The sequence below is a fragment of the Protopterus annectens genome, chromosome 1.part0 (genome assembly GCF_019279795.1).
Source record: "Protopterus annectens isolate FY-2018-M chromosome 1.part0, PAN1.0, whole genome shotgun sequence".
NCBI classification, from domain to species: Eukaryota; Metazoa; Chordata; order Ceratodontiformes; family Protopteridae; genus Protopterus; species Protopterus annectens.
In genome coordinates, this window is record NC_056725.1 from 1,515,204,878 (window position 1) to 1,515,232,743 (window position 27,866).

Below are 27,866 nucleotides of genomic sequence, written 5' to 3' on the forward strand. Positions count from 1 at the left end.
GTTTATGTAGCCAGCTTTCGAGAATAATTTATTATCTGTTAACAATATGCACATACTGGATTGAGGAAAACTGATGGGTTTTATTGTAACTAGAGTGATGGTTAGATGCGATAACTGGAATTATTACTTTTGTGACTAATTCTTACATGGATGAACCAGATAAGTTTGACATTTCTGCTTCTATTACTGTACTTCTGCTTATACTCAGTAGTTGGGCATGTTTCTACGCTTTATTAGTCATGGGTGGAAATTAGGTGGTAGAAGGAAGGGCTCAGTAACATGCAAGTGTTATACTATTTTGACTGAATTATACTGATATAGTATTTCTACTGAATGATAATTAATGCCTCTGCACTCCACACTAACATGTATCAGTTAAGTTATTTGGTTATATGGGTATGGAAATTATGATTTTTTTTCATATTTTGGTAAATAACTTTGCAAGGGAGCATCTGAATGTGCTAAGTAATACATCATTTTGAAGACAGCATTGATAGTTCCAACATGGTAAAAGAACTGTCCCTGTATGCTGTACACATGTACAGATCTCAAAGTTTGTTTTGGACATAGGTTATGGAAATTATGATTTTTATTTTATATTTTAGCAAATAACTTTGCAATGAAGCATCTGAATGTGCTAAGTAATACACCATTTTGAAGACAGTATTGATAGTTCCAACATGGTAAAAGAACTGTCCCTGTATGCACATGTGCAGATCTCAAAGTTTGTTTTGGACTTAGGTTATGGAAATTATGATTTTTTTCATATTTTGGTAAATAACTTTGCAAGGGAGCATGTCAGTGTGCTGAGTAATACCTCAGTTTGAAGACAGTGTTTCTCCTTACAACATGGGAAAAGAACTGTGTCTGTGCACTGTACACATGTACAGATATCACAGTTTGTTTAGTCTTGTATGATTATGAAAATTGTACATTTCCAATACTTCTCATTATTATGGCCACATCTTTGCAAGGGAGCATGATGATCACACAAATGATGCATCATTTTGAAGCTGACATTCAGACGCACAACTTCTACACTAATATGTAGGCTCTGTCTGTTACAGGTGATGAGATATTATGCTTTATCAATTATGAGAAATATTATATTAATCATATTTCTGTGAATATCTCCATAAAGGAGCATGACACAGTAATGGTTAAGGTATCATTGTAAAGGTGACATTCATGCTAACAAATTAAATTCAAATTGTATGGGTCTACATGGTACATTTACAAAGATATTGTACTTTGCTTTCCCAAAAAGGCAAAAAATATGCACAATATCAACATTCCTTGCCAAATATTTAATAATGACTTTGATATGCACTGTCAGCATTTACACTTTTGGAAAGGTCAGTGTCTGCTGAACAACTTTTGCATTTACATTTTTAGTCTAGCACTTATAGTTAAAGAGTTAGGAGCATTTGTTTTCTGTATGGCATTACAAATGGATTTTCTGAAAATGAGCTCAGGCTGCACTGTTGTTCCTATGGTGGAATTAAGCAGGCAGCTTTTCCTGAGCTGCTCCGGAGTCTATTCAGCAATTTAAAGAAACTGAAAGCAGTCTACAAGGCCATGATATCCTTTGAACACGTTTGTTTCACCTAGGACATCTATAAATTAACACAGACAGTAAGGCGGTGCATAAACAAACAGCAAGGAACTGTGACTTTACACATTTGCAAAATTTTTTCCATCTGGACATGAACATCATTATGCTGGTTTCAGCTGACAGCTATGCATACAGAGACTGCAGAATCAGCTATTAAAGGCTTTTGAACAAGAAGATATTTTGGATGTACAAATGGAAATTGGATCTACTGATATTTCAGGAAGTTGGACAGATGTGGATTGTTCCTGTAATGTATCTGTCTACCATATTTTCCTGTGATAATGACTCTATCCATTTGACCTTCATGAATATGGCCTCTTTACAAGTAATTTCTGATGTAGCAATGGCACTACATGATGCATCCCACACTTAACACTGCATATTTGTCAGCTTGATGAATACCTATGGGATTCGCAAGCATGGTACACAGTCCCATAATTGGTTCTGTGCTGTGTGTTTTGTACATGGCTGGATATTACTACGATTCATAAAAAAAGGAGTTGTGGTAATATAAAGCTTTGCAGAGTCCTGATACAGTGATTTTGAATAGTGCAGAAAGATGTACCGTGCACTGAGCACTATGTGCACCAGATGCAGTGAACAACAAGAATCAACCTTCATGTTGCACACCCCCAGTCATCTACATCCCCATGCATCTGTAGGAAATATACCTGTGACAACATACCTTAGAGATAATGAATACCTGTTTTTGCTGTTCTAGATATCCAGAACACTACTGGTTCAGAACTGTACAACTATGGTCTTGCATTGACATGCATATATAGATGCATCTTAAGTGTTGTATGCAACAGATGAACTTTCATCCAAATGAAAAACAGTTTACCATACCTAACACAAGGTTTAAGTGTCCAAGAATGTACATTTGTAGAGCACAAGCTGATCATTGCTGCTGGGGCTGGGGTCATATCTGCTATGCTTACTAGTAGCTATCTTTATAGCAGAGTCCGTATGTTTATGCTTGCAGTGGTGGAAGACAGAGGAAAATGAAACAAGTATATATGTACTCTACATTTTAAGCCACAACTGCTGCATACAGTATATAAGTTTTTGATGTTATGTATATTGAGTTATGATAGCATTTGAGTTGCATATGTGTTTGTATAGAGAACCCATGTGTGTTGTACACACACCTGTACTGTCTGTGAGTATGAGGACAGACAACTTCCCTCATTGATACTCGATCATGACAAGGTGCAATTAATTTATATTTCTGGCTAACTGACCATACAGTGGAGGATAGCGAATTGAAATATATTTAAATAATGGGATCAGATGATGATTTTGCTCCCATTGCAAGGAGGTTTTTGTCACAACTGGTTTGGGAGTGGGGGGTTGTGTAATTTTATTATAGTATGTTTATGAATAGTAGTCTGCTGCAATTGCAGATAATTATTGGCTGATTTGTATTATGCCATGTAACACTTATTTTCTAACATGATATGCCGATTTTGTTACTCATCTATGTGATGCTGAGCAAGACATTGTATTTACAACATGACTGGGGCTTTTAGGTTATATGTAGGCACAGTTAGTATTTGTTATTACGCAAATATTTCCTACTTGTGGCTGAGGTTCACCCAACACAGGTATCTTCTCTGTGAATCATTGTCAAGATCTAGCTTGAATAACTATTCTATATCCGAACTGTTCCAGGTATCCTTTTGCTTAGCATTAAATACTTTGGTTTTGTATTGGGGGTTGTGAATTACTTTGGGTTCTCTTATGTGAATTGCACTGTGTGCCAGTTCTATGAAATTGGATGTTTGCAATTAATACCACCCTAGAATTTAAATTTCTACAGTAACTCCATTTTTTACCCAAATTGTAAACATCCTGAAATAAGAAAAATTAATAAAAATACTGATAATCGGAAGAGTTTTTTTAATTTTATTTGGAATGCATCATGAGGCTTAGAAGCTTTGAAGTACTCGAATCATTTTTTTTTCAGTCAAAGTTGTTATTCATTTTATAATGTACATGTGTCTACAGCTAATGCTTGTGATTGAGCCTAACCTTTTATACCACTGCATGCTTTAGTTAAGGTGTTTCTTAAGGCAGTTCTTTTCTTAATATCACTAACAATGCATATATTTTTTAACCTTGGGATTTGAATTTGTTTTGTTAGAAAACTTAGTATTATCTCACTTTTAACAGGTAGACTCTCTAAATATCTTTCTCTGTGAGGCAGAAATATTTCTAAGTTAGAAGCCCTTATTTGTAAATGTTCTTACACCATCTTTCATAATGAAAACTGATATCCTTTAATGCCAATATAAAAACAGCATTTTTGTTTACATTTTATTAGCTATATAGACACATTAGATGCTGAGATTTCACATTTAAAGAGTTGGAAACTGGGGTGTATCAAACATATGACATCCCAACAGGTATAGTCAACACTGTACTGTAAATAATTGTTGTAGTAAGAAATCGCTTTATTTATTTTCATTTAACAGGGTAGGTAGACTAGTCCTAAAACCCTTTTTCAGCAATGACTGAGACCAAACAGCAAGGCAATATAGTTCAACATTGCACAAACATATAATAACATGGTATATGCAAGCATGTACATAATCAAGCCGGCCTGAGAAGACATGGGTTCTAGATAATTTGTACTATATTTTAAAGCTTTTTTCCTCAACATTTTGATCCAATTATGCACTGAATAAAAATCATTGAGTATTGTAGTCAGTGATGCCAGAAGTGAAAGAGAGAGAAATAGGGGCTGAAGAAAACTCACTATTGCCATCATTTTATAATGCCAGCAGTAAGAGAGTTTCATACTTTTTATTCTTTAGAAAATACATGTTGAATGTTCATACAAAACTTGTTTTTCTACTAACTTTCTAATTCCTTTCTCTTTCTCTCTGTCTGCAAAAGCAATGAATACATGCATAATAAAGGAATTTGAAAACTGAATAGATTTTAATTTAATAAAGTAGCAGCTGGTGCTAAATGGCTTGCCTTTCAGCAGGCTGAGCCAGGTACTGAGTCTTTCTACCTAATCCAGTGATCGTCTGCTCATCATCATTGAGCTCAATGGCACCAGTCTCTACACTTGCACTACATGGCCAGCTGGCAAGCAGAATTGAACAAGACAGTCAGATCTTTTATAATTAATACTTGCTAAGCTGATGTCTACTGCTGATTGAAGTGAAAAGTTGAAGTCACTTGCATCAAGAGAGGAGAGGAGATACCCAGTAGACCACCACTGCAGTGGCACAGAAGCATAGTAAATATATTCATCGTTTGTTTTATTTATTCATTTACTTAATTCATTTTATTTTTCCTTTGTTGACCAGGTTAGTTCCATGAGACTATTAGCCTCTTTTCAGGGGAGACCTGAGGTGGCATTTATACAACTATGTGAATTTTGTCGAGGGCATCAGGGAACTTCTCTACTCTTGGTAGTAGGGGAAAGACATTGGGTGTTATGCATCCTGACTTCCCGTTCCAGGAGCAGAGGTGGCCCAGAAGAACAGGGAGAAAACATGGCTATGCACAGAAGCATAGTAAATATATTCATCGTTTGTTTTATTTATTCATTTACTTAATTCATTTTATTTTTCCTTTGTTGACCAGGTTAGTTCCATGAGACTATTAGCCTCTTTTCAGGGGAGACCTGAGGTGGCATTTATACAACTATGTGAATTTTGTCGAGGGCATCAGGGAACTTCTCTACTCTTGGTAGTAGGGGAAAGACATTGGGTGTTACGCATCCTGACTTCCCGTTCCAGGAGCAGAGGTGGCCCAGAAGAACAGGGAGAAAACATGGCTGCTGAAAGCCGAAGCAATTTGGAAGTTAAATGTGTTGAAAATGAAAAAAATATTAGAATTCCTACCAGAATTGTTTTCAGATGATGTGGGGAATAGAGAAAATGTTTGCTGATGATGAGGAGATCGGGAAGGAGATGGAACTAAATGCAGTGGTGGAGATGGACTCAGAAGAAAATGTTCAGAAAAATCTGTTTGAAGTGGCAGAAACAGCAGAAAAAATGTGTTGTTTCAACCTTTCAGTTGGGAGGAATGTGGGATGGGTATCATAAAGAGCTAATTAACCAGAGTGAGCCAGAAAGTGGAGCTGCTGTATCCTGGAGTAACATTATGGAAAAAATAGAGAGGGAGAAAAAGAATAGGAAAAAAAAAACAGAGAAGATTCCAGAAAAAAATCCTATGCTCAAATGGTGGAAGAAGGAACTAAGGAGAAGACAGAGATGAAAGAAATAAAGAAAAAAAACGTTGTTTGGGTGAGCACTAAAACAGAAAAAAAGCCTTAAAAGGTATGAGTTATGGGAGAATGTTATTGCACCTCTGGGAATAAAAGCTGAAGAGGTAAGAGCTTTCATTTTAATTAACAAAAAAACTTTTTGTGACTTGTTTTTTTGGAACTGGTCAGGCTATGGAAAACATTTTGGGGGCCTATGAAAAAAAGAAAGCAGACTTTCCATGGTCGGAATATGTGGTGCAAGCCTTTTTCAGGCAAACAAAAAAAAATATTTTGATTCAGTTTAGAACAGAAGTGGAAGCAAAAGATCCGAGTGAATATTTGTTAACAACTTTGCTAAAGCCTATGATGAAAGAGGATTATGGACCGGGTGTTGGGAATATGGCATAATTTTGAAAACAAAATGGCAATATAATACACATACCTAGTATTATTCATGTGCATGGCAGTAGAGTTTTTTTAAGGTACAGAGGACAACCAAAGACTTGTTATTTTTGTTGAAAAAGTGATCATTTAATCAATGAATATGACAAAAAAGATGTTATTTATGTGGTCAGACTTACGATAATGCAAAGAATTGTGAAGTGAAATGCAAGAAATGTGATAATATAGGACATTCATGGTTAGAATTTGAGGTAGAAATGCAAGAAAATGAAAAATAAAATGAACATGAAAATGAAGATGAAATTATACAAGAAAAAGATTTAGAAAAATGTACAAAAACACATAACATAACAAGAAAAAATGCAGAACTGGTATTTAAATTTAAGGGGAAAGACAAAGAGAAGGAAAGGGAAAAAGAAAGAGAGACAGATGAAACAAATGGAGAAGAGTCAGAGTAGCATATAATAAAAGGCAAGAGAAATTCAATAGGAAAGAGAGTTAGGGAAAGAAAATTTAAAAATATAATGGTTAAAGAAAATAAGAAAGGTAAGGGATAAGAAAATTATTTTAATAATTGTTCTGCAAAGCTGAAAATATTAGCTTTGAACACGTACAGTATGAAGAATATTAAAAGAAGAATTAGCATTTTACAAAGGTGTGCTGCAGAAGATGCTCATGTAATAGTGTTAAAAGATATTAGAATATTAGCAGAAGAAGAAAGTGCAAACAGAAGAACTTTGGAATGGTACTGTTATTTGGAACATAGACAAAAACATGGTCAGGTATATGTATATTATGCCAATAAAATATGAAAATATATATTACAATAGTAGAACTGGGCCAAATAACAGTAGTGGATATAAGATGGAAGAAATATGTACATAGACTAATAGCTTTATTTGCATATGCAACAAAAAATAAAGAGAAACAATGTTTAAAAGTATATATACGTATGTCTGTGTTAACATGGATATAATAATGACAGATGGATTTAATTGTAATTGGAGAAATAAAAATAATAGTTGTGATGTTAAAATGGGAAAATAAGCATTGAGCTTATAAAAGAAATTAAATTAAGACAGAAATTGATATTTTTTTAATATCAGCAGGCCTAAAAATTACATAAAAAGGAATCAAATATACTGGGTTTTCTGATTGTGTGGTGATTTGTATAAGAATTCATGAAAATGAGGAATATATTAAAATAGGCAAATGTGTAAAAAGAGTAAAGAAAAAGAGTTAGAATCAGGATAAAGAAAAGAAATTATAGAATTATGGCAACAACATATTGGTATGAAAGATGTTTATGAAAATTGGCCAATCTGGTGGATTCATTTTAAAAAGAAATATAAAAAGTATTTTTAGAATGCATAGAAAAGAAAACAATGGAATACAAAATATTAAGTCAAAATATTTAAAGATTTAATAGAGAAGAAAAAGCATTTTATGAAAAAGAAAAATAATTATATAGAAGAAATCAGGATAAAGATGATGCATTATTATATAAGCAAAGTATTGTTTACAAGGAAAAAAGAAGTAGCATCATACTTATGTAAGATAGTAAAATAAGGAAAAGTAATGATAAACTTATAAATAAAGAAGGGAAACAGGTTAAAAAAACAAGAAGAAATATATGCAATAATTAAAGAATATGTATTAGTTTTATAAAGCAAAAAATAAGTTAAAATAGAAATAATTTACAATAGGGAAAATTAAATAAGGAAGATAATGAATGTTTAGAGAGAAAAATAAACATAAATTGAATGAGATCTTGAAAGTTATCAGCGTTAATTCAGCTACAAGTTTGGATGGAACTGAATATAGTATGTATAAAGAAATGTATGACTGGCTAAAAATGGTATTTATAGAAGTAATGAATGAGTGGCTAGAAAAGGGAATTAAATATAAAGAAATTTGCACAGGTGTGATAAAATTTATATTAAAGAAAGGAGATAAAGATGAAGTAAAAAATTGGAGACCAGTTACACTGAATAACACAGGCTATAACATTTTCATGTGAATAGTAACTAAATGATTACAATGTAAAATAGAAAGACTACTTGGTCAGAATTTGTTTGGGAGAAAAGGAAAGGGGAGTCAAGACCTATTGTGGACAATAAGGGAAGTAATTGATGATATTAATAAAAAAGAGGAAAAAAATCACGATAGGGGATATTACTAAGGCATATGATAATATGGCCTCTGAAAGACATGCATGAATGAGCTTGCCTTCGCTGAAGGTTGGGTATCAGGCTGGCAACTCGGCACCATAAAAATCTACTGCCAATCATTAGAGGACTGGAATTCCGCTGTGGCAAACCCTAACAGCCAAAAAGACAAACAACATGATACTATTCAGTATAAAGGATTATGGGGTATTTTACAAGCATACAACATAAGTGAAAAAAAAAATATTACAAGTAATTAAATCAATGTATGAAAAGAATTATGTGAGATTGAACATAAACAGTTGTATTGGGGATAATTTAAAAATAGAGTGTGGTGTAAAACAAGGATGTCTGGTGAGCAGTATGATCTTTGCTATAATTATGAACACAGTAGTAATGGAAAGTAATAAAATGTCAAGTAAGGGAGGATATATAATGATGGAGGAAATACAGTTGCCAGTAATGTATATTTACAATAATGATATTGTAGCAATAGCAAAAAAATAAAGCTTGGATGAAGAAAATAATGGAAAATTAAGTACACAGCTGAAGGAGATTGGTTTAAGTATAAATAAAGAGAAAAACGATTTGGGTATAAAGGTATTATAGGAGGTGTGGAATATAATGAGAAGAGTATAGATATTTTAGGAATAGTATTTGGAAGTACAGAATACAGACATGAACAATGGAATAAAGTTATTAAGAGAATCAAGGATATGATTACATTCTGGAAGCCATATAGATTATCATATAAAAAGAAAACACCATAATAATAGGTAAAATAGCTTATATAGCAAATGTTTATATAATGCTAATGAAATATGAAAAAGAAATTATGCAGATCATTTTTTAAATTTATTTGGGGGGTGAGATTGAACCTGGTTAAGAGGGGAATTTTGTATATGAAAGAGGAATAAGGGGAAAGGGCTGATAAATCTGATTGTACATGCAGCCTCTTTATGTATGTATAAAGTACTAAAAGGAATATTGAAAAGTAATAAAGATTTGATAGAAACAGTAATGTATTGTAAATATAGAGACATTTGGAAAGAATTGGAAATGAAAAAAAAAATGTAAAAGTGTCATTAATGAAAAAATGAAAGAATTTTACAGCAAAATTGTATTGTGGAAATTAAAACAGAATGTAATAGAAAAGAATAGTATGTTAACATTATGAGATCCTTTTATTTGGTGGTTCCATGGAAAGAGTTAGAAATAGATAAGAAGCAGTAATGACAAGATACAGAAATTATATAAAAAAAATAAAGAACACCATGCTATTTTATCGAGATTGTCCATAGGAAAATTACCAGTAGGGGCAAATATGCCATGTAAGAGAAAACAGGATAGAATATGTAATGCATATAAAGAATTGAAAATTACAGAACATTTTTTTTTAAAATGTGAGAGAATTCAAAAACTATGGAAAGAACTATGCAAAAATGATTTGATTAAAACTTATTTAAATTTTGAAATGCTAAACATGGACATGATAGAGTATGGGTTTTATGGGACTAGATCCCAGAATGAAACAAAGAAAATGGAGAGAATCGTAATTTATGTAACATGGGTTATATGGAATGAAAAACTTACTGAAACCAGATACAATGAAAAATGGACATTGACAAAAATACTGGAAAAAATGCGGTTTTAGTTGTGGGTTAAAAAGTGGGAGGATACTTAAAATGTGAATACAAATGTATTGAATGACATTAAAATATGGAAATATGTAAAAAAATATGAATTGTATATATGCAAACAAAAAAAAAAAACCCTACTCATCATTGTTGTGAGTGAGACCCAAGTTGGACAAGCACTTCCTGTTTCCATTCCAGACATAGAGGTGGCCCAGAGAAATTAATCTGTATTATTTCAACAAAAGTTAATACGTCAAATACCTTTTCATCGACCCCTTTTCAGCAAAAACCAAACTACATGAACGATCATTAAATTGAAATTTTTTCCATGGTAAGGAACTACTGGGACTTCTTCGGGAATTTGCCGTTTTCCCCACTGTAGTGTGATCTCAAGTTGGTATATTTAGTTAGGGATGGTGTGGGGGATACAGCCCCCCACCAGGATGGGTTTTTCCCCTGAGAAAAAATGTAATTTAATGATCATTTGCAGAGTTTGGCTTTCGATGAAAAGGGGTTGATGAAAAGGTATTTTCATATTTGATTTATTGAAATAATATAAACCCAGAGAAACAGAGACAGATAAGGAGAGAAGGAGATGATAGAGTGGTGAAAGACATGGAGGAGAAAACAAATATCAAGACCAGAGAATGTGTGTAGGATTCTGAGGAATGTTCAAAGGAATCTGTTTGATGGAGATGAATCAGCAAGTGATGGACATATAATTACAACCCTCCAGTTGGGAGGGTTGCAGTTTGATTTACTTAAAAAAAATATGGTGCAGAATGAGCCAGAAAATGAAGGAGAGGTTTGCTGGGGGGACATTATGGAGAAAATACAAAAGGAGGATGCAGAGACAATCCTGAAGAACAGTGGTAAGATGGAAAAGAAAACATATGCAGAGAATGTAAAAGAAGACAAAAGTGGAGTAGCAGAAAGGAAAGCAGAAGAAAATGAAAAATGGAAGTATGTGGTGAAGATTTAAAGCAAAGAAGACAAGAAAATGGACAGGTATGAAGTGTCAGACCGTTTAATAGCTCTTTTGGATGTAAAAGCACACAAGGTAAGAACATTTACTGTTATTAACAAACAAACATTTTGTGACATTATATTTGAGATTGTTTTTTTCAACAGAAAATTTTATTTGAGGATATGAAAAAATGAGAGATTGTAACCCATGAAATCTTTATGTATTAAAGCATTTTACATGGAAATAGGAACATTTGTGTAAATGTTTAAACAGAGGTAGAAAAAAAGAATTTAAAAGGACATTTGAAAACTTTATGTAAAGAAGTACTGGACATTGCAAAAGTTTATGACAAAAAGTGTTTATGGACTGGCTGGGTTTGTAATATTGTGTCAAAAATAGAAAGATATATGTATATATATATATATATATATATATATATATATATATATATATATATATATATATATATATATATATATATATATATATATATATATATATATATATATCAAGCATATAAGTGGAGGGAATAGGGGTATCATAAAATACTGGGGGCAACTCAACAAGTTTTTTTGTGGAAAACAAGGACATTTCATAAGTAATTGTGATGAAAGAAACTGTTATATTTGTGAGGAAATGAAACATGATGCAAAAGTATAAATTGAAATGCTATAAATGTCACAACATTGGATATTTATGGATAGGTTCATAGGTGTTTACTAGGCTAACGACTACAAGGGCCTTTTTAAGCCTAGCCATGCATCCCAAATCTCTGACAAGTTCTGATACCCTTGATAAATGTAAACATGGGCCTGGGAGATGAACCATTTACAGGTTACCTGTTTGCATTTGAAACATAGGTGCCAAACCAGGAATGAATTTCTGGTTCCCCATCCAGTTGTCCAAGTTGCACTTGAATTGGGTTAGGGAGGAACTCTGCTTCATATGGATGGGGAGCCTGTTCCATAGAATGGGTAGTCTCTGGGATACATACCTATCTCTCCAGCAGGTCCTATTTATATCACAGGCAAAGTTTAAGTCTTTAGAACAGGCAATTCTGGTAATGTTTGTTTTGTGGATATGCAGGAGGTCGATCAGAGTAGGGTCTGACAATGCCCTGTGTATCAGGCATATATCTCCCCTCAAAATCCAGTAGGAGACAGAATACAGGGATAGAGTCTTGAGATGGTCTGCATAGGACATATTACTTACACCCTTAATCTGCAAATGCACTCATTGGAGGCTGTCCTCACACTGCAAGATGCCAGTGTCTGTGCAGTCACGGAAACTTCATTGAGGGCTGCAGAGAGCACCCCTGCCTTACCAGGCTGTACCTAATTCCACACTTTTTGACCCCAAAAGATGGTCAGAAAGGCTAAGGGTGGTGGAGTCTCTATCTTCATTAAAGACAGGCACACTGCCAGACTGGTTTATTAGCATGATGCACTGGACTTACTTCAGGTGCAAATGACAGTTGGCAAGACACCCATCCAAGTTATAGCCAGCTATAGACCCCCTCCATGTCACAGGACACCCACTCCTCCTACCTTGACCTACTTGACTCCATCAAGGTACCCCCTAACATCCTGATCCTTGGTGACTTCAACTACCCCACCATAGACTGGGTGAACTATTCCTGCACTAATGCACTTACCCAACGATTCCTTGATTTCATCAACTTTCATGCACTAGATGAGCTGGTCTCATCCCCTACAAGGGAAGATAACATACTGGACTTGGTTCTCACCAGTATGGGTGACCACTGCACCACTCCCATAGTATGTTCTTCCCTGGTGAGATCAGATCATCAGTTTGCCTCATTTGAAATTTCTATCCCACCCAACCCCTCCCCAGTCATAACCAGGCTAAAAAACTTCTCAAAAGCTGACTACACCCTTCTAAGGGAGGGTATCAGCAGCTTCACACCACCGCCCCTCCCTCAGAGGATGCAGATAACTATGCTGAACAGTATGCCAGTGCAGTATACAAGCACCCGTACAACTGTATGGACTCAGCCATACCTAACAGAACTAAAACCTGCTCCTCAAGGAAACACAAACCTGTCTGGTGGACATCCTCTATCAACAGGCTTTACAACAAAATGAAAAAAAAAAAACTGTTGTCCAAGGGTAAAAAGGAACAAATTCCAAATTGGAAAATCTCCCTCCTTTGCCTCAACAAGCAAATTAGATCACTAGTGAAAAACTCCAAAGCCAATTATGAGTTGAAACTAGCCTCCAGAACAAAGGGAAACCACAAATCCTTCTTCAGTTACATTAGGAACCTCCATGACAGAGCCTACGTTTGTTGCAAATTAGTACCTAATGGTACCACTTACATTGATCCTGCAAACTTAGCCAACCTACTAGCTGATAGGTTCAGAGCAAACATTACCCCTTATCACCCCTCAATGGCCCAGTCATAATCCCCGATACTTGTCCCACACCTCACATCTCCTTAGATCAAGTGTTAAAGGCCCTATCCAAGGCAAAGAACATAGCTTCCATGGGACCATGATAATATCCCAGGCCATATTATGCACCATCTCCAGCAACAACTAGCTTCGCCACTGAGCACCGTATTCAAGCAAAGTCTAACTACAGGCTTCATTCCAGCAGAGTGGAGAACCACCATTGTCATCCCCTTGCACAAAGGTTGTGTCACTACTTACTTGGGAAACTATTGCCCCATTATCTTGACAAGCCATGGAGTATATTATTATGGATCTCATAAACAATGACATAGACAATCTCCAAACACTTGACCCCACCCAATTCAGATTTGTCAGGGACAGATCTTGCCTATTGAACCTAGATGACTTCTTTGAGACTGTCACCAAGGCCCTGGATGAGGGAAAGTCAGTACATACAGCTTACCTTGACCTGGCCATGGCCTTTGACACAATCCCACACTCGGGCATCATTGAAAAGCTAACACAACTTGGTGTTAATCCCTATCTCATCAGATGGCTGGCCAACTGGCTCACAGATAGGACCCACAAGGTCAAAGCAGACCTGCCAATAGTGGTGTTCCCCAGGGATCTATCATGGGACCACTACTGTTTGGCATCTACTTGTCAGAGCTCCAGGCAAAGACCAAGGGCCTGTGGCTGACCAAGTTTGTGGATGGCTGTAAGTTGGGTGCTATTATTGACTCTCCAAATGACATTAACATACTGTAAGAGGGTCTCACAGCTGCAAATAACTGGTGTCAAAGTCATGGCCTTAAGTTAAATGCAAAACCATGTATTATCATACCATTCGGCAAAAACATGGCCCCTACTGATTACCACATCAACGGCACTCCCCTAAGCACACAACCAATTGTGAGAGACCTGGGTACTCAGGTTGACAACAGTTTCACATTCAACCATCATGTGGCAGCAGTGGTCAGAAAAGCCTTCTACTTGGTTCATCTCACAAGTAAAGGGATTGTATCCAGAAAAAAGGAAGTTATTACCTCTCTGTACTCCTCCCTCATTAGACTTATAATTGAGTATAACACCCCATTTGGTATGTACCTCTCCAAACACCTGCACCAACTGGAAAGGCCACAGAAATACCTCACAAAGAGAATCCATGGCCTAAAACACCTGTCTTATGTGGACAGGCTCAAATCACTATCACTTTACTCAGTATCATACAGATTGCTCAGTGGTGATCTGTGCCTCTCCTACAAGGCAATATCAGACTTTGCCCTACTAGAGATGCTCTGTATCCATAAGTGTAACTCCTTGCGCATTACCCGCTTGATAGGTTTAAATCTAATATGCAACATCAACAAAACCTGCTGGAGATACACATTTGTCTCCCAGAGGCTGTCCCATCTCTGGAAAAGACTTCCCATACATGTCAAACAGAGTACCTTGCTGCCCCTCAAGCGCAACCTTGAAGAGTGGATAGGAAACCACAAATTTGTCCTAGGGGTTCCAACTTTGTCCCTGATTGACAGGGGTGACAGGTGCTGACTGAGGGTTCATTTTTGGGATAAACTGATGGCTAGGCTTGTAAGGGCCCCAGGACCATTAGCTTAGTGACCTCCTATGATCCTCCTATGATCCTATGTATTATTTTAGTGAGGAACCTCTGTGGCTGTTCCAAATGTTGGATATGCCTGGTTAGGTACATTGTACTCATTGATAGGTCTGATGAATGCTGAATACAGTGGAACAATTACTTCCTTGGACTTAGATGCCATACCTTTGTTTATAAGTTGTGCAACATAGAATGATTTCCTCACCACTGTAGACATGTGGGAATAAAAGGCTAGATTACTATCTATGTGTGTCCCCAAGTACCTGACTACTGGGTCAACTCTAAGGGGTGTGTTGTCAATATGATAGTTACCAGGGATGGATGACTTCTCATAGGATACTATTATGCATTTCTTGGCATTTAGTTTTAGTCCATGGCTTTGACACCAGTTATTTGTCTGCGTCATCCCCTCCTAGAGAACATTTGTGTCAGTGTGAGATTCAATGACAGCTCCTAATTTGCAATCATCTGCAGATTTAGTCATCCAGAGAGCACTGATATTGGCCTTGACTTTTGAGAAGTAAATGCCAAAAAAGGAGAGGTTGAAGGATTGATCCCTGAGGGACTGCACTTGTGACTGGCTTCTTTGTAGAGGTGGACTCCCCAATTCTAACTTCCTCTATCCACTGGGTGACATACGGGTTTATACCTAACCTCTTGAGTTTGCCAACAATGCCCGAGTGGGGTATTGTGTCAAATGCCTTGGGCAGGTCAACGTAGGCAGTGTGAACGATTTTGCCATCATCCATTACTTTGGTGACCTTCTCAAAGAAGTCCACCAGATTGACTAGGCATGATCTGCCCTTGACAAAACCAAACTGGGTTGGGTTCAGTGTCTGGAGGTTTACTATATCTCTGTTGATCATCTCCATGATAATTCTTTCCATGGCTTTACATATAAGACTAGTGAGACTTATGGGTCTGTAGTTTCCAGGGTCTGTTGATGGCCCACCTTTGTGCAGAGGGGATGACTGTTGCCTTTCTCCATTCATGAGGCACACAAAGCCTGCTTGGAGGCTACAGTTAAATAGTAATTCCAGAGGCCCTGATAGGTCATGTTTCATGCTATTTAGGAAAGCATCCTGGGATGTTGTCTGGGCTCATTGATGCAGTGTAGAGAGAGCATTAAGGACCTGTTATCTAGTGATAGCGGGGGGTTACATTTGATGATATTTCCTGTGGAAAGGTTGAGGGGGAGAGAGGAGTAAAGTTGGAGCTGAATTTATTAGTCAGGAGGTTTGCTATATCTTCTGGCTCGGTATATGTGGCTCCTTTTACAATGAGCTCTGCACACAATTGTGTATTGCCTTTGAAGTTGAGGACATATCTGAAGAATGCGTTGTGGTTGTCCTTGGCCTGGGAGGCCAAACATACCTCAAATTTGGCTTTGGTAGACTTTATTTGTCCTCTGAGTCGTTTGTTTAGTTTAATGAGAGTGATTTTATCCTTCTGGGTGCTGCACCTCCTAATTTTTGCCATGATTTTCTTCCTCCTGTTATACATCTGATTAATTTTGTGATTCCACCCGGGTGGCTTGTTTTTTGAGTTAGTTCTGTACTTCTTCTGGTGGGTACAGCTGTCTCTATGCAGCTATTAACATGCTTGTACAATGTTTCTGTGAACAGTTCTGCATAGGCAGAAGTGTTCTCTGGGTTTATAGGGACTAGACATTTTTCCATGTTCTCACTTAATAGCAAGAGGTTAGCCTTAGAATAGTTCCTGAATATTCACAGTTGAGCTGGGGATCCAGATTTTATTTTTACTTCAAAGGAGACTATTTTGTGGTCTGACCTTACCAGGGAAGGCATTACCGTAGGGGGGGGGGGTGTGTGCAGCACTCTCCCATATTAGTGTGGGCCAGATCCAGTATGGTTGCACCCCTGGTTGGTGTATTGACTATCTGGTCCAGGGAGTTTTGTTTACAAAATCCAGGAATCTCTGTGCATGTACATTTGATGTCATATATGATTCACAGTTAATAGTGGGGTAATTATAGTCGCTTATGAATATGGTATTGGGATGGATGGTCAGTGTTTCTATTAAGTTTAAATACATGGTATGGGTTTCCTGAGTCATAGAGGGGGGCCTATATCTTACGAGGAAGTAGTACTGGATTTTACCTATGGTGATTTGAACATTGAGCAGCTCAAGTTCATTGTCCTGTTTAACTAGCCTTGAAGTATATTTACTTTTGATGTAAACAGAGACACCACCACCTTTAGTCCCCTGCCTGTGAAGTAGCTGGTCGAAATGTGTGGAAGGCATTATAACCTTGCACTGTTGGTGTGCTCTCCACAGCTTTAAACCAAGTCTCAGAGACATCACAGACATCAGCATTCTCTAGGGTAAAGAGAGCTTCTAGGAAGTGGAGTTTTTTTCTTTAGGCTTCTAGCATTGAGCAGTAATACCTTTAGATTTTCTTGGTTTTGATTTGGTATGTCGGAAGTACTTTCATTTTGCCATTCCCTAAAAAAGGTACTATGGGGGAAGACAATGTTTTAGCTAATATTCGGAAGCCTAGAGGGGAGAGGTGCAGACCACCCCTGGTAAAGCAGCGTGGTCTGTTAACCATCTTCTTCCATGCTGACAAATATTGCACCCCCATAGAATGACACCAGAAACTAAGCCAATTATTAAAGTCAATCATGTTTTTGTTCAGATTGTGGCATCATCCTTGGAGAAGATAAAATGCTGCTCAATGCTAGGCTCATACCAGCTTGAGACACATATTCTGAGAGCTCTATGATGTCTCTCTTCATATAGTCTAGGGAGGTACATCTCAGGTCATTTACTCCCACATGGACTATTACTGAGTCATATTGGTAAATGTGGTCCAATGACCTGAGTGCACATGTAATGTTTCAGATCCTAGCCCCTGATAAGTAACTGACTGTAACTTTCTCCTTACTCAGCCTGGTGAGATGGACATCAGTGTGTCTCACGATGTAGTCTCCAATGACTAGAATGTTGGATTGTGTGTTGACTTGCCTTATGGGCTTAGAGGTAGAGGCTCCATGAGATGTAGCTCTATGTGTTGATGTGGGTGTTGTTTTGAAAGAGTGTGTTTAGGGCTGCTGAGGGTATTTCTTATGTGTACTTTGTCTAGGAGGTCTTTGTGGTTTAGGAAGGTTATATGTAAGTGCCTCAGTATATATGGGTCTGTATGTCTGCTTTGAATTGTGCGTGATAGGTGGAACATGTGTACTACTGACATCCTTATTGACATTATAGTTACTTTTTATGTGAGAGCTTTGTCTCCAGTGACATTGTGTAAATACATCTCTGACATACTATATCAGTTTGTTTGAGAATTAACTGGTTATCAGTAAACATGAGGCACTTTCTACATTGCCTCAGGATGCCCATATCCACCAAGTCAGTAAAGGAGACAGAAGGAATGTTCATATCCATGGCAACAGACCCCTTTTTTATTGATTAGACTGTTAGAGTGAGAATATCAGTCACTGTCAGGAGTATCTGGTTTGCAACTATGTGGGCAGTGCTTGTCACTGCCAACTAGCTGTCCTGTGTGGAACTAGATACTGGAGAAATTTCAGTTGTGCTTTTACAGGATAAATGTCACTCAAGGTGTCTGAGTCTCTACAGTGCCAAACACTTGAGGGGAAACTAATAAATAGACCCTGAAAATTTAAGGATGAAGTATTTAGGCAGGTATTCTGAAGTTAGAAACAAGTCAAGCAGTACTTACTGAAAACAAAGAATTAGCTTGTCAAGAATTGTAAAAAGAGGGGAGTCACATGAATGGCTACTGCCTGGCTACTACTAATGCCGGACTCACCACAGCTTCACTCTGTTGGGATACAGTACTCCTTTGCTTCTTCTCTCACCAGAACCAACATGTTACACCAATCCCAAGAAGAGAAGCAGGCCACAGTCTGTCTGGTGATCTGCAGTCTTGTCCCAGGTGATAGCAACCAGACCATTCATGTACATTAAGCACAGACACTCACTCTCCAACCAGAAATAGTCAGGAATCATTGCAGTCTACTCCTACTCTCACCAGGATCAGAATATAAGCACAGATTCCAAGCTGTCACCTATAAAGAAGTTATTAGGCTTTCTGGTGATCAGCAGTCTCAAGAAAATAATGTCACTGTACTCCTTCTCTCACCAGCAGAAAACAGAAGCACTAATTAAAGAGGACTACTGAGAGGCAGAATGTGGGCTCTCCAATAACTGGTGGTCTTGCAACAGATGCTTTTAAAGGTACGATGAAAAAAAAATGGTTTATCTTATACATGACAGTGTGCACTAAGCAGTTAGATATGAAAGTGGGTAACTTAACTTTTAGCTATATAAAAAGTTAAGTTTTAGTGGAGAGACACTATTTTTAAAAGAGCAAGTTAGATTAAAAGGGGGTGGGCACTTTTGTATTCTGGTACTATGGAATACAGTAGGATGGCCAATAAATTTAAATAGTTCAAGGGAAGTGATTTCACACAATGATAATTTTGTGCTTACTCACACCAGCTAGTAAAAGCAGAGAGGAAATGAGATATGTAGTCAAATTAACATAAGGGCAGGCAAGTAGAAAGGCAGTGGTGTTTAAAAACACAACAGTAACAGGGTTGGAAGGTAGGAACAATCTATCTCTTTTCAAGTTTTAATATGCAGTTAAAAGCAGAATACAAGTAAAACAGTGTAAAGAAAACAAAACACAGTATGCAGAATAGAAAAAGGCAATAAAGTAATAAAAAATACAAGAACTAAAAAGCAAACTAACCTTTCCCTCACAGCAAGTTGTGGCAGATTCTGGGTGAGCCTTTCCAGTAAAGCTCTGAAATGTTTTATTTTACCCCATAAATAAAAGGTTTAGTTCCTACCTCCACACCCTCAGTTCACAGATGATTAACCTTAACTGACCTGTTCTAACTTATGTGTGACTCCTTAATTGACCTGTTCTAATTTCTGTCTGACTCACAAGAGACAGAGCTGTCATCTCTTTTCAAGTTTTAATGTGCAGTTAAAAGCAGAATACAAGTAAAACACAATGAAAAGAAAACAAAACACAGCACACAAAACAGAAAAAGGCAATAAAGTAATACAAAATGGATTGCAAAAAATGAAAATAAGAGTAAGGAAGGAAAACGAATGAGAAGAAAATGAACAAAGAATACATTTTAGAAGTAGTACAAATACAAGAAACATTAAATGAGACAAAAAATAATAAAGAGGGCATAGAATAATGTTCTGAAATAAGTGATGAAGAAGACATAATTTTGGAGGGGGTGAAAGAAAAGACAAGAATTCTATTGGTAACAGGATAAAATATAGCAAAAGGAAAGTTAAAGGGGTAAATACAAAAAAAAAAAGAAAGGAAATGGATGAAAAATAATATATACAGCTAAGTATTGGGGGTTTATATAATGGTTAAGGTGTTTGACTCATAGACACAAGGCACAGTGTTCAGTTTTCACCTTTGTGAGGAAATCTGGCTAGCCTTAGAATAGAATTTTAAGAAAGCTAGACTAGTAATTAGCTATGAGCTTAAGAAACCATAAATCTAAGGAAAAGGGCAAATTGAAATTTTAGAGAGCTTTCCGTAAATGTACATATTATTAAGAATATAGTAAGAAGAATAGGGATTTTGGAGTGGTGTAATATATCTGATGTAGATGTATTTATATTAGAAGATGCAGGATCTTTAACAAATGAAAAAGATTACAGAGAAAATATGGGGAGGGAAGATAATCTGGAATTTAGGAAATGAGAAATGTTCTGGAATAGCCACATTTTGTAGAAAGACAGTAACAATATTAGATGTAACTTTAGCAAAAATGGGAAGCTTAATCATTGTAGATTAAAAAAGGAAAGAACAAGTATATAGAATTATAACATATGCTTACAGTAATTGTAAAGAAAGGGAACTATTATTTAATCAGATTTTAGACTATGTAGTGATAACTGTGAATATTATAATAATAGGAGACTTTAACTGTGATTTAAGAGACAAACACAAAAAGAAAGGAAATTATATAAAAAAATAGAAGTTATAAGATGTGGTAAGTCAAAACTTTATGACAAAAATTCATTGACTTATAAAAAGGGTATGGATAGAACTGAAATAGATTATGTTTTGGTATCAGAAGGTTTAGTTATAGGAGAAGGGGAGGTAGTTGAAACATGATTTCCTGATCATCTTGCAATATAGATAGAGATAAATAAAAACAAGGACTATATAAAAGAAGCAAAGGAATAAAAGGGATAAATGAGAAAGCATGGAATGAAAAGGAAAGAGAGTAGTAATACAGTTATGGAAAGATCATATTACTATGAGAACACTTTATAAAAATTGGTATGAATAGTGGATGATATATAAGGAAAAATATATAAAAAAAATTATAGTGGCAATATAATGTGAGAAAAATAGAGAAAGAAAAATATCAAAGAACATATAATGATGCACTGGAAGATTTAGAACATAATGACAGAAAGTACTTTGACAACGAAAAAAAGTTATATGAAAGAAATCAAGAAAAATACAAGAATTTTTATATAAGAAAATATATTTTTAAAAGGAGAAAGAGAAGAAATATTGAGTTACTTAACCAGATTAACAAAGAAAAGTGGCAGTGTAACGAAAGAAATAAAAAATATAAAAGGAGAATTAGAAATAACTCAGGAAAAGATTGTGAATAGTGTAATACGATATATACAAAAAATGTTTAAAGAAAAAAGGGAGGTAGTCAAAAAAATCATGGAAAGCAAATAAGTTAAAAAAGAGAGAATAAAGACTTGGAAAAGGTGATTTCTTTAAATGAGCTAAATAAAGTATTAGGACAAGTAAATATAGATTTGGCTGTAGGACCAGATGGAATAGATTATGAAATGTATAAAAAATTATAGATATTCAAAATATTTAAAAAATACTTTTTTGACAGAATGGTTAAATGAAGGTTTTATGTACAAAGAATTATATAATGGAATACTTAAATTCCTATGGAAGAAGGAAGCTAGACAACAATTAAAAAAACTGGAGACTGATAGTATTAAATAATAATGATTATAGGATCTCTATGAAAATAATACAAAGGAGATTTGAAACAAAAATGGAAAATATTATGGAAGATAATATATATAGTATAACGGGGAAGGGTTGTCAAGAATTATTAATGATAGAGAAATTGTGGATGATATTATGACTCAAAAAGAAGAAGTGAAAATCATGACAGGAGACCTTAATAAAGCATTTGACACAATTGGACTTAAAATCCTATGGGTAATAATGAAATTATTTAATATAAGTGAGAAAGTTAGGAACTGATGTATGTCAGTGTATAGTAATTCTTCTTCTTCTTCTTCTTCCGTCTTTTCCCGGTTAGGGGTTGCCACAGTGGATCACCTGTCCACTCATGATTGACAGTGGAGTTTTACAGTGTTGAGTTGCCAGCCTGGCGCCCAACCTTCCACAGAAGGCACACACACACATGCAATCACACCTAGGGCCAATTTAGTTTGTCCAATCCACCTACAGCATGTCTTTGGGATGTGGGAGGAAACCGGAGCACCTGGAGAAAACCCACGCGACCACAGGGAGGACATGCAGACTCTGCACAGAAGGCACCCCAGCCGAGAATCAAACCAGAGAACCTCTTGCTGTGAGGCAGCAATGCTAATCACTGCACCACCGTGGCCACCCTATGTCAGTGTACAGTAATAATATAGTAAAAATACTTGTAAGTGGCTGGTTAAGCTGAGAGGTATGCATGAAAAGTGGTATATGACACGAATGTCCAATGAGTTGTTATACTCTTTGCATTAGTTATGAAAGTGATAGCATGTAAAATAAATTACAAAATGAAGGAGGCAGGGTATATAACACCTGAAGGGTTAAGAATTCCAGTTCTGTTAATATATGCAGATGACATAATAATTGCAAAAAAACAAAATTTGGATAAAAGAGGTAATAATTTTCACAAACGAGTGTCTAGAGGTGATAGGGATGGTTTTAAATAAAGGAAATGTAAAGGTTTATGTTATGCAGTAAAGATAGGGTGTATATATTTAACAATGAATGAAATTTCTGTGTTAGTTATAAAATTTGGGAATAAAGATTTAAATATAATTCAGTGGGATAAAAGCAATAGAAGAAATAAAACAAACCCATTTCTTCTGAAGAAAATATAAATTGTCATTCAGAAAAAGGGCTTATTTGATAAATTCAGTACTTATGGGAAAATAGCATACTTAACGTGTATTTATGTTGCCAACAGTATTTGAAAAGGAATTGTTGCAGACATTTTTTCATTTATAAAAGGCAAAAGTCCAAGGGTACAACAACCACTAGATGCAAAACAAGATCCCCAGGACAAACCACGATCCACCAAATTTCCTTCTGAAACACAGCTTTATCAGGTTCTGATGAAGCGTATGGTGATACGTGAAAGCGCTTAACTAGGATTGGCACTGTGCTCTCTGTTTTATCGCTACAATAAAGCTGTGTTTCAGAAGGAAATTTGGTGGATCGTGGTTTGTCCTGGGGATCTTATTTTTTCATTTATATAGGGTTCTAGATTAAACCCAGTAAAAAGAAGAGTTTTGTAAGTAAATAAAGAAGAAAGAGATTGAGGGTTAATTGACCTAGCGGTATATGCTGTTTCATTAAATTTGTATAAAGTATTGCACTGAATATATGAAACAAATGAGAGATTTATAGTAAAACTGTATAAATATAAGTATGATAAATTTTGGGGTACAGTAAAAAAGAGTAATAGAGAAAGAGTGTATAATTGAAGAAATAAAATGTTACCAAGAAAAAATATTTTTGTGGAAAATAAAAATTGATGATATAGAAAAAGGTAGAAAAATATGGTACAAGAATGTAATGATAAAACATTACTGTATAAAACCATGGGAAAATCTAACAGATGTAAAAACTAAAGCTATACAAATAGGAAGCAAATGGTGTAATCAGAAAGTACAGTGTCAAGATTTTTGTGGAGACTGGTAATAGATAAATTGCCAGTAAAAGGAAATATGCCATATTAAAAAGAAAAGTAATAGAATATGTTTATATTGTCAAGAAGTGGAAAGTACGGAACATGTGTTTTTGAAATGTAAAAGAGTTGAAAGGTTATGGGGAAATCTATGTAAAGAAGTTTTTTTGAAGATATAAAAGAAGTGGATAAAATAAATGTAAATGATTAAATATGAATATTATAATAATAGAAGTAAATAATGTGTTAAAAGGATAGATAAATAGTTATTTTGTGTTATATGGATTATATGGAATGAAAGAATAAATGAAATTATGTTTAATGGTAAATGGATTTTAGCCACAATAATAAATAAAATCAGAAAGAGGTTATGGAAAAAGGAGTTGGGTCAAATAAGGACAAAAAATTACTATGATTTTAAAGGAAAATATGAATATGTGTAATCAGATTTGTATAGCTACATATTTGTACATTTGTAAATATTGGTGCATATATAAATATTTTTTTTTGTATATAAATGAAGGACCCCTACTGTTTTCAATAGGTGCTGTAGGATCTTTTACATCCACCTGAGCTACCATCAATTCAAGCAGATGGGGACTCAGTTTAACATCTCATCCAAAGAATGGCACACTCAGGAGTGCAGTACCCCACTTATGTTGCACTGCATGGTCAGCAGTCCATCTAAGTGAAGTGGAAATGGAACCCACAGCCTTCACCAAGAGCAAGTGATTTACCTGTTGCACTACTTAGACTGCAAATGTCCTAGACTGCCAGAATGCAAAGAGTAATGAATGGGAGGACTCTTCTAAACTAAGCTGCCATATTGGCCCTGATCCTTGTGACTCTCATTCTTCCCCCAAGTGAAAATCAGCCTTCACTGTGGAGAATTTAGGGAATAGATCTAATGGAGAGCGGTGTAGCAGACAATAGACAAAAAAATCTGCCTGCTGCAACTGCATCATTTCCATCCACATCTGAGGCTATAAGTCAGTTAATAGACTGTGTCTCTTCATTTACAAGAGAAGAAAAAAAAGCAACAAAACTTCGATGGTAAACTGCAGGCAAAAGCCAAAATGTTAAGTTCAACACCAGCAAAAAGCATCAGGGCTACTGCCCGGCATAATCTAAAAGTAAATCTTAACCTGTTTTCCTCACATTAACTGTGAATGGGAAAGGAAATGCTACAGTATCTTGGTGAATCAGGGACATTTTCTTTCCCACTTAATGCAGGCAATGGGATGCAAGTAGTGAATTTAGGAATGTCCCGTTCAAAATCCCCTACTCGGTACTTTACCATAATAACACAGGAATTTAGAAAATTAATTAACTATTTCTATTCTTTAAAACATGGGAGGATAATGCCTGCCTGTCAATAAACAGGAGCCACTTAAATGGCTGACCTAATGTTTTATTTTTGATTTGGAAAGTAAAATTAACATTTACAAGGCACAGTTAGAGGAGCAACATCAGCACCCTATTTTAGCAATGTTTCTGCACAAGATATTTTGGAAACTGCCACACAGACTGAATTTCACACAGTAATCCAACACAAAGGTGGAAGCACACACAGCCAAGAATAAAACTGATGTTGGCACTTCTGTGCTATAAGGAATCATATAATGTTCCATCTCATACATGGCTTGGGAATCCAGTCAGACTTTATGATTTTATTGTTCAAGTGAGCCTCCCAAAGACAATAGCACAGTTATATTTAAAAGGTACTCATAGTAACAGTAGATCTTTGAGTAGAGGTTACTGTAATAGTAAAGATCTCTTCCTTCCATTCCCCAAAGAGAACTGTACTTAGTGATAGTTATATTTATTAGAGCTGTTTTATTAGTGTTGGAGTACTAATAACAGTTGCACACTGAAATAAGGTAAGAATATGCATCAAATACACAAAGAAAAAAGAGGGTAAGAAGAACAGAACAGGATTCTATCAACATAAGCTATATGTGAGTGTCTCATGCACCAAACAAGCTGAAAGAGCACTGATGCAAGACACAAAGTATTCATTACAGGAACAGGATGCAGCTGAGAAAGAGGAAAGGGAGGTAAGTAAAACCAAATGTTAGGATTTATCATTACAGTGACCTATCCTTGAATATATACTTTTATGGTAAGTGCCTTATAGACAACTGTACTTTCACTTACCTAAGTTATAACATTCTAAGAAAGTGAAATGTATTCATTGCTGACCAGTCACTGTGAAAATATTGCAGTGTAACACATTTATGAGCTGGTATGATTTGCTTTTCAAGTGCATACCACTACGTTTTTCATTTCAAGAAGCTTTTGTTATGTGATATAGACAAAACTCTTATAGTCTAACCATGGCTTGATGATAAAGGGTTGTAGGTCCAGTGTCTATATGGACACTTTGACTTTATATTGTGTATGCTTGAACTTTAGGCAGCAATAAGTTTACTTCTAAAAATCAGGAATTACTTTCTTTTGCTTCAAACAAAGCAATATATTTTTTTAAAGAGTGGTGGTATGTTATCTGTATCAGTATAAATTCAACATAAAAAATGGACTTAGTACAAATTGCAATTTTGCAAGTATGTATGTATTATATAAAGTATGATGAATCTATCTAGTTACACTGTTCCTCCAGTAAACAGTGCCATTTATTTTTCAGATTATGATCATCTTACCATTCAAATAGCTGGGTCAGGTACATTAGGAATCCAGTGGCCAGATAAGGTAAATTGTTGAATTTTTTTGTATGAAACAGAACTACTACTCATTAATTTGTTTAAGTTATTTTACATTGTTTTAAAGATCAAATCTTTGCAGTGAAGTCCATGGCCAATCATAATATCTGTTTCTTTCTTTCCTTATGACATATTATTTGCAGATTTATCATTGTAACCAGGGATATTCCCTAGATCCCTCTTCACCATTCATTTATTTTATGCCTCCCCATTCTCCTGTCCAATATTTCCTTACCCTCTGCCTTACTTCACCAGTTACCGAGAGTCTTCTTTCCAAAATTCCTTAATGCATCCCATTACTGAGACGGTCTCCAGATTATCAAAAAGCAAAACCCAAAGACTATTTTCTAGTGATGGCTGAGGATTCTTACTTCAGTGTGGAGGCTAATGGAATAGTTACCTTCATTCTTCTGATGCCAAACTATGTCTACTTACTAAGAGAGCATGAATGCATTGACAACTTTGTTGTGTGCCCTCCCATATCTTGCTCTCAGAACATGTGTTGTGCTCCCCTTTCTTAGAATCAGTGTTACTGTTTGATGCCTGACCATCACCAAAGATTTTTCAAACAGTACTAGGTACTTAGTGATTTCCATGAAATGGAAGAGTTAGGATGCAGTCCTTCATATCACCCCTTCTAGCCAACCCTTCTAATGATCAGGCTTGTTCCTTAATCCAGGTTGCCAGTGGCAAGGATGGATGGTTTATCTCTGCTCCTTTGAACTGGGTCTAACCTTCAGCACTTAAGATGTTCATCATTAGATCACTGTTGCAGTAATGCTGACAGATAGGACATACCCTGCCAAGAATACTGTACTTCTGGCCAGAGTGACAAAGCTTAGGAGCTAATTCCTCACATGGCATGTGTTCAGTCTTAGACCTAAGCACAAGGACTGCATGCTGGTATTTAAGGGACACATGATCATGGAAACCTTCAGAGCTTTTTTGCCCCATATAGACACTGAGGCTATCTATAAAGAGGATATCCCCAGTTAAAGTAAAATAAAGAGGGGAAGATTAGACAAATAGGGATTTCATCTAGGTCCAAAGAAAAAGAAGAAATGAAAAAGATGGATGGGTGGAGGGTACATATACTGCAACAGTGATCTAGTCAGACATGTATTGTAATGGTAAGTTC

The 27,866-nt window shown here is 35.8% G+C and overlaps 1 protein-coding gene across 1 annotated transcript in view; it reads left to right on the forward strand.

Moving 5' to 3' along the window:
* The window catches only part of WDR27 (WD repeat domain 27), a 2,477,832-nt gene that overhangs the window by 936,659 nt on the left and 1,513,307 nt on the right, over window positions 1-27,866 (forward strand). Inside the window, exon 11 of the mRNA XM_044072816.1 lies at window positions 26,629-26,717. Within this exon, the coding sequence (XP_043928751.1) occupies window positions 26,629-26,717 (89 nt within the window). The remainder of the gene's footprint in view (window positions 1-26,628; window positions 26,718-27,866) is intronic.